Source organism: Limulus polyphemus, unplaced genomic scaffold (assembly GCF_000517525.1).
Source record: "Limulus polyphemus unplaced genomic scaffold, Limulus_polyphemus-2.1.2 Scaffold399, whole genome shotgun sequence".
In the NCBI taxonomy this organism is placed as follows: Eukaryota; Metazoa; Arthropoda; class Merostomata; order Xiphosura; family Limulidae; genus Limulus; species Limulus polyphemus.
Window position 1 is genome coordinate 50885 of NW_013666009.1, and position 8445 is coordinate 59329.

At 32.3% G+C, this 8445-nt stretch overlaps 1 protein-coding gene across 3 annotated transcripts in view; it reads left to right on the forward strand.

Moving 5' to 3' along the window:
• The window catches only part of LOC106457968 (zinc finger protein 780B-like), a 35570-nt gene that overhangs the window by 9781 nt on the left and 17344 nt on the right, over positions 1–8445 (forward strand). For all 3 annotated transcript variants that reach the window (XM_022384072.1, XM_022384071.1, XM_013917415.2), the window contains one exon: positions 5213–5277. In XM_022384072.1, coding sequence (XP_022239780.1) covers positions 5238–5277 — 40 coding nt within the window. In that variant the 5' untranslated portion in view covers positions 5213–5237. The remainder of the gene's footprint in view (positions 1–5212; positions 5278–8445) is intronic.

The following is an 8445-nucleotide window of genomic DNA, read 5'->3' on the forward strand; positions in this document are numbered from 1 at the left end:
AGTCTACTAAAACACAGCCAAGACAAGTTACTTTATACAGATCAAAGGTCAGTTTTATGTTATTTGATACAGTAACACAAGTACAAGGGAGCCACATCATTGTAACTTTTGTATTGTTAACCAGGCATGGCTGAAAGATCAATATTATAAATAAATAAATAAATATATATATATATATATATATATGTATGTATGTGTATAATGTTATGAGATTTAAGCTATTTAGTCTAAACATTTATGTTTTCATGTTATAATTTCTGTTCATTCTAGAATGAAAGAGGCATAAGTTATATTTATTTCCTAATTTTTTATGGTGGTTGCGAGATTGGTCAAATAAAATAAAAATAAGTATAATATTAAGAAAATATAAAGTTATTTTCTTAAGAAACGTTTGATAACTATCTGGACATTATAAAGATTTTGCATGTGAAATTTCAAAATTTTCTGATGCATAAATGTATTTTTAATCGTAAAATGAATATTACTCTGTATGATAGATAGGCAACATGCAAAAAGAAAAAAAAGACATGAAAAAACATTGCTTTAGAAACCTTAAGACTGAATAAACAAATTTTATATTTTGCATATGAAAGTATTGTAATGTTTACTGATAATCTCCCATATTTCGTTAACATTCGCTTACTAATTTAAAAATTATAGCATGAAAACTATAACAAGCACAGTGAAGATAAAATCCAGTTTGTACTGCAATGTCATTATGTTGTATTGTTCATAGATATCATTTAACACTCAAACTCTGTCAATTTCTTTTACAAAACAGTATAAATCATCTGTCAGGTTAATAACTCCTTTTTTGTTTGATTAAGAGAAGGAATTTGGACTCTTCTGTTTGAAGTGTGTTAACAATCGATTTTTTTCTGTGCTGAAAATTACAATTGAACTTAGAATTAAATAGCAACACAAATCAGAGAAAACATTTAGTTTTATAAACGAAACTTACCTTAAGATCCAAAGTTTGTCCAAAACTTTAATCTGATAAGGAAACATTTTAAAATACTTATTTTTAGGTCCTGCCAAAACAATTGAAGAGCAAGCCAATAATTTACTCAAGATATAGAATCCTATATAAATAAGGTTATATAGAAAAAAATTTAAGAGCTACTCTGTAATCCTTGTTACTTAGACTCTGTATCAATATTTGGATTTGCCACTAAGACTTGTTCAAATTTGCACCATCACCTATAAATGAAAGGTCTTTTCTCCGACGGTAAAGAAAAAATCTTTAATACTGTGGCATTGAACTTTTCTATTACTTTAAAACATTAAATATCTCAAGGGGGACAGAAAGTCATTCAGCCCATCCAAGTCACTCCTTGTAAGTTGATATGTTTCTAGTATCATCATCCAATTTAGAAGTATTAAGCCCAATAAATCATCCTTACTGTTGACAAAATATGACTATTGGAAGTCCCAGAACAGGCTTTTGAGGGACTGAAAATCACACTCCCAATCAGAAAAAATGTGACTGCTCACTTGATTTTCTCTCCATGATTTAATTGAAATAAAATCAAAGTTACTAATAAATCTTGTGTGAGGAATGTTGAAAAAATGCTTTCTAAAAATCAAGATGTTAGAAATACAGAATCACTGAAAAACTAACAAGTTTGTTAGGCTAGAAAACCCTTTTTGAAAACAAACTTTGCTGAAAATTGTTAACTAAATGCCAACATTCTAAAGGACTTGTAACAATATATCCTTACTCCTTGTTTACAACAGAAGTCAGACTGATAGCCTGTTGTTCCCTAGGTACTCTTTATTTTCATAAGTCAGGATAATTTTTGCTTTTCATCAGGAATTTTTTATTCTCAAAAAACTTGAAAAATGACAGTTAAGGACCTCACCCTCTTGATTTATATTAAGCTCCTTTAAGGTTTTAGGAAAATTCTTGTCAAAGCCAGAAACTTTGAAGTTTCCTAATTTTTCTAAAATTTCATTTTTAAGAGAAGTAGAATTTTAGAAAGAGTCTTCCTCTCCTTTAAAGAAAATTTTCATCTTAGATATTTCTTTTTCTTGTTCCTCAATATAAACACTAGTAGAAAACTGCAGTTATGGTAGAAAGCATCAGTAAAGTTTCATATTTTAGTACCCCTAATTGACACTTTTTGGTTAAGTACAAACATTATTAATCCCTGTTAACATGCAGCATCTTAACAATTACTGTATCTGTCACATCCCAGAACCCTGGTATTAAATAAAATACTTTGTTGGCACTAGATATAAAATATATAGTGTGGTTTAAATTATAATACACATTTATAATTGAAAACTTTTTAAGAACTAACGACTAAGTAGAACTACTTAGTAGAATTTGTCAATGTATAATGTCTCTTTTTATGTGTTAACTGTTCTTAGCTTACTTTGTAAAATATTTGTAACACCACATTTCAGTTATATTTCTGTTGAGGACTAATATGTTTTACATTTCCAATTGTAACTAAAAACTAACATAATATTCTATGGTCAGTGTTCTTCAGTGTTTGTTGTGAAGAAACGTATGGTGAAAATAAAACTTCCTATATACAATGTGGTGCAAAACTTGCATACCATTATGATTTTTAAATTTCTATCCATATAGTTGTTTGTAATGTGAGCTGTTGATATTACCACCTAGTGTCAAAACAGGATGTTAAGAAAAGTTTGATGTCCAAAATAAAAACTAAAAGAAAGGTTTCAAAATAAAATTTTGTTTGGTGCAGTTTGGTAGACTGCAGATTTTTGAAAGGTTTGGCAATTCCCCCTTAATTGCAATGAAAAAGAAATATGGTTAAATTAATCAAGAAGCTGATATTTTTAATAGATACACAGATATTAATGTTTATAAAAATATTACTATTACTAGACCTTCCAAGTGTTAATAATTAAGACACACAGCAGTGTGTCATGCTGCCAAAACAACCTGCTGCAGGACATGCTGTGTGTTATTAACAGGAGTGATAGTTTAGCAGTTTTCCACCTTCTGTGTCTCGGACTGTGGTAATCCTATTTTCAATGTATGTAGTCTACTGAACTCTTACTTCACATACCAAATTTCAATTCAATACATTAAGTAATACCTGAGATATAACATCTCAAATTTTGATTGAGTTTCTTCCTCTTTTTTTTTTTTTCTTTGCACCAAAAGTACGGAAACTTTATTTGATAGAAAAACATACTTAACTTTTATGGGGTATTTTCAAATTTGATACATTGATAGATTGTTTCAACCTACATTTAGGAGGCTCATTTTGTATAAACTAGCAAAAGTACGCTTGGGTTAATAGGTTGATATATTCTAGATGACTATGTTAGTGTGTGTATTCTGAACTTATTTAGAAGAACAGTCAAAAATATCTAGAAATATTTTATTTCCCAGAAATATAAAACACTTCTTTTTTATGTGTTTTTTTTTGCTATCTTGCCTCATTAAAAAAGATGCACATACATGTAGATAAGTAATAATACCCGGGTTCACACCCTCAGGGTCCACTTAGTATTTTGTAATATAAGGAACCAATTCTTTTCTATGTGGTTTTTGCTAGCTTGCATCATAAAAAAGATGTTCACGTGTGCATGCATATGAATAAGTAATAATACCCAGGTGCACACACACTCAGGGTCCACTTATTATTTTGTAATATAAGAAACTACTTTTTTATGTGGATTTTTGCTAGCCTTCCTCATTAAAAAGATGTGCACATGGATAAGTAATAATACCCAGGTGCACACTCTCAGGGTCCACATAGTATTTTATAATATAAGGAACCACTTCTTTTCTATTTGGTTTTCGCTAGCTTACCTCATTAAAGAGATGTACATGCTCACATGCACATAGATAAGTAAAAATACTCAGTTGCACACTCTCATGGTCCACTTAGTATGAGTGCAAAATTTCTGGTTTCTAAATTCTTTTCTCTTGGAGCTATGCTGGTTACACAGACACACATGCATGCATGTGCACACATGTATGTCTGTTTGTGATTTCTTTTTCTAACATAAGGAACCACTTTTCTATGAGGTTTTTTGCTAACTTGCCTCATTAAAAAGATGTGCACACCCTCAGGGTCCACTTATTATGGGTGCAGAATTTCAGGTTTCTAGGCTCTTTCTTATTGGAGCTATGGCAGTCACATTTCTTTTCTATGTGTTTTTTTGCTAGCTTGCCTCATAAAAAGATGTGTATGCATGCACGCCTGTGGATAAGTAATAATACCCAGGCACACACTCTCAGGGTCCTCTTAGTATGGCTGGAAAATTTTAGGTTTGTAGGTTCTTTCCTCTTGGAGCTATGGTGGTCACACACACACAGACCCAGACACACCCTTTCATTATTATTGATATAAGCCACATGTGCAAATTTATTCAACAAAAAACACTCAAATTTGACCAAAATTTTTGCTCATGCCTTTGCTATAGTGATCTATCGGCTTAACATTTTGACTATAGCTTCATGTAAGAGTAAAAGTGTACCTTTTTAGTTTTGTCCTTCAGATTAAAGCAGCAAAACTATAAGGTGAATGGACAAGCAGATACATAAGTATTGGTTAGGCCAAGCAAACTAGATTAGCAGTTTCTAGCTCAAGTATGGGTGGACAGTTATTATTGATTATTCATTGCTAACTTTTCAGCACAAATTTACTAAATTTTATTAAATTATCCTAATTAAAGAGCATTTAGCATCACGTGATATTAGCTTAAGCAATTAGCATAAATAATGGTGCTTGATACAGCTGTACCAATTGCATGGGGGTGATGAAAAAAAAATGCTAATCTAAATTCCATAGCTTTACTATAAAGGAAGCTGTTAACACTGTTTTAGAGAGGGAAAACTACCACCATATATTTTAAAGAATCTGGCTGGTTCTTTAAAGTAAAGGTCTATTCTGAATAAAAACTAATCTGGGTTACTATCAATTGTCACTTTCTTAATTGCTGTGGTTTGTTGGTGTATATTGACAAAAAGTTATGATATCTAATCAAAATACCTTAGGTGTGAAAAAATATGTGGTCAAAAAAGGATTGAGTGTGCAACTTAAAGGAATGAAATCAAATTGTCAGCCAAACTGGTAGCTACATTTATAGCATTGATAAGGATTTTACAGCAAATATTCATTCATGAGTTGGCCAGACCATTTTTTTGTGTTTTTTTTTTCAACTTGAGGCATGATGGTGGGTAAAACAAAATAACTTATAATATGATTTTTCTTTCTTGCAGAAAGAGTGAGGAATTTTGTATCAAAATGAAGTCATTGAAAGGTACATCTTGTATGGATATAAAAGGTGAGTTTTATTTATTATCAAAAGATTCATAAGTCTAAGTGGAAATGGATACAATATATGCTATTAGTTTATGTGTTTATACACACACACATTTATATTAGTGGTGGCATGTAAGAGACTTGAGGAGGTTTAACCTCCCCAAATAAACTGTTCCTCACAGGGTATTATTCTCACCAACTCAATAATATTATACAGTACATATGGAGGCAGAGGGTGTATGTATACCTCTGAGGGGAGTTTATTTATTTATAGCATATTAACTGATTCTTCACAATTGTGCAGTCTTTCATAACTGATATTATAGCCTACCCAAACAAGACTCTCATGTCATTTGATACTCATCTAAGTAAGGTTTCATTTAGTAACATTACATAATGTTTTGGGACAACATGGGACCTATTGGTCCATCTTGGCTGTTCCATTCTCTAAACTAAATAAAAAACTGATTAAAAAATCTTAAAGCCAGCCCTTATCATTCATATACTTATCAAGCTTTTTTTTAAACTCACTGAAATTTACTGCCTGAAGGTAACCCATTCCAAGGCCAACCACTCTATTAGAAAAATGAATCTGTCTTAGCTGAAGATGACTCTTACCTTCCCAAATTTATATTTGTGTCCCCTAGTCCTACTATTCTCACTGTTAAATATGAAAAAAGATGACACATCAACACTGTCAATTCCCTTTACAATCTTAAACACCTCAATCAGATCCTCCCTAACTGTTCTTTTTTTGAAGAGAAAACAATTTGAGAGATTTTAGCCTCTCCTCATATGACAACCCCTCTATCCAAGGCACCATTCTAGTAACCCTTCACTGAACCCTTTCCAACAATTCAATGTCTTTCTTAAGGTAAGGAGCCCAAGATTGAATACAATATTCCAAATGTGACCTGTACAATGAAATTATAACCCCTTTAGACTTATATGCAATATTTCTGTAAATACAACCAAAAATCCTATTTGTTCTACCACTAGCAACAACACACTGCTTGAATGGCTTTAGAGAGTGTTTGACTATTACACCAAGATCCCTTTCCTTTGTAACACTCTTAAGGTTATTCCCATCCAAGTTATACTTATATTTCAAATTATGGTAACCCACATGCATTATCTTGCATTTATTATAATCAAGATCCATATGCAATTTATTTGCCCAACTCACTAAATGATCTAAATCTTTTAGTAAATCAGCAGCATCACAGCTAGCAACAACCATAACTTTAATATCATCTGCAAATTTAAGTAATTTATTGACTATTCCTTCATCTGTGTTATTGATGTAAATCAAAAATAGAAAAGGTCCTAAGACTGGAATCTGAGGTACCCCACTCATGACATTAATCCAGTTTGACTGAACTCCATTTGTTACAACTCTTTGCTTTCTTTTATCCAGCCACTCTTCTATCCAATTTGCTAACTTATTCCCCACACCTGTAGAGCTATTTTTTACAAGTCTTTTTAGGTGGCAGCAAGTCAAATGCTTTCTGAAAATCCAGATAAACCAAATCTACACCCCCTCATCTACATAAGCAGTAACCTTTTCAAAGAATGTCAAAAGATTTGTAAGACAAGATTTTCCCTTAGTGAAACCATGTTGACTATCCAATAAAATTCTAAACTTTGTTAAACAACTTTGCAAAACATCTTTTAACTGACTTTCCAAAACTTTTCCTACACCTGATATAAGACTAATAGGCCTATAACTACTGGGACAATTTTTAACATCTCCCTTGAAAATAGGAGTTACATAAGCTAACTTCCAATCCTCTGGTACCTGCCCACTATTCAAGGACTTAAAACGTGCCCGCAGCTGAATGTTGGAGCGTGTTCAATGGCAGATCATAGGTACGGACTTTCCACTCCGCAGACCGGCACGCATATCAGATACACCGTCTTTCTGGGAACGTACCGTAACAGTATTATTTGATATTTATGCTGACATTTCTCTACAGTTTGCGACTGGCAACTTCATTAACTATTAATTTAACTAATACTTACATGTATTAAAGTAAAAAAAAAAAAAGAAACACGCAAAATCGTTGCAAAAACGTTTTGTTTTTATTGAAAGTAAATAAAAAAACAAACAACATACAGAAACCTAATATTATCAGGATTTTGGCCTGCGATCCATGCTTGACTTTTAACTTCAGTTTTTCAAAGTGTGTACAGCACTTATTTTGCTGTTGTTTCTGTTTGTTTTTTTTCAATAAGCACGCCACCTGTTATATAGATTTTTTTAGGCTTAATCCATTTTGTTGTCCAACATTCTCCAGTGATGGTCGCGAGGCTTTACGAACGTGTCTTATTGCCAGAGGAAAGGGATTTGACGATTGAGTTCGTTAGGAAGATAACCGTTATTCCTTGTGACCAGAATGTTTGGGATACCGTACAATATTTGGATTGACATAACTCGTTTTTCGAACGCTTGTAGACCGACTTTGTCTGGTATTAAAAGACAAGGTGCTTTGTCATTCTGACAAGGCAGCGATGAACAAAACGAAAGCAAAATGATAATAAAGAAAAATCAGACGGAATTAAATTTAAGGAGACAACTTCGGAATTCTAGGAATGCAAACAACTATGTCAGTCTTCGATAATTGTTCTCTCTAAGCGTTTGTATAACAAGGTATTGCCTGTTCTCTCACAGATAATTATAAACAATGTATAATTCATACACGTTCAAGGCCTTCATAGAGAACAGGCAATACCTTGTTATACAAACGCTTAGAGAGAACAATTAGAAGTTCCATAGATAATTGTAAACAATGTATAATTCATACACGTTCAAGGCCTTCATAACTTCTAATTGTTCTCTCTAAGCGTTTGTATAACAAGGTACTGCCTGTTCTCTCACAGATAATTATAAACAATGTATAATTCATACACGTTCAAGGCCTTCATAACTTCTAATTGTTCTCTCTAAGCGTTTGTATAACAAGGTATTGCCTGTTCTCTCACAGATAATTATAAACAATGTATAATTCATACACGTTCAAGGCCTTCATAACTTCTAATTGTTCTCTCTAAGCGTTTGTATAACAAGGTATTGCCTGTTCTCTCACAGATAATTATAAACAATGTATAATTCATACACGTTCAAGGCCTTCATAACTTCTAATTGTTCTCTCTAAGCGTTTGTATAACAAGGTATTGCCTGTTCTCTTAC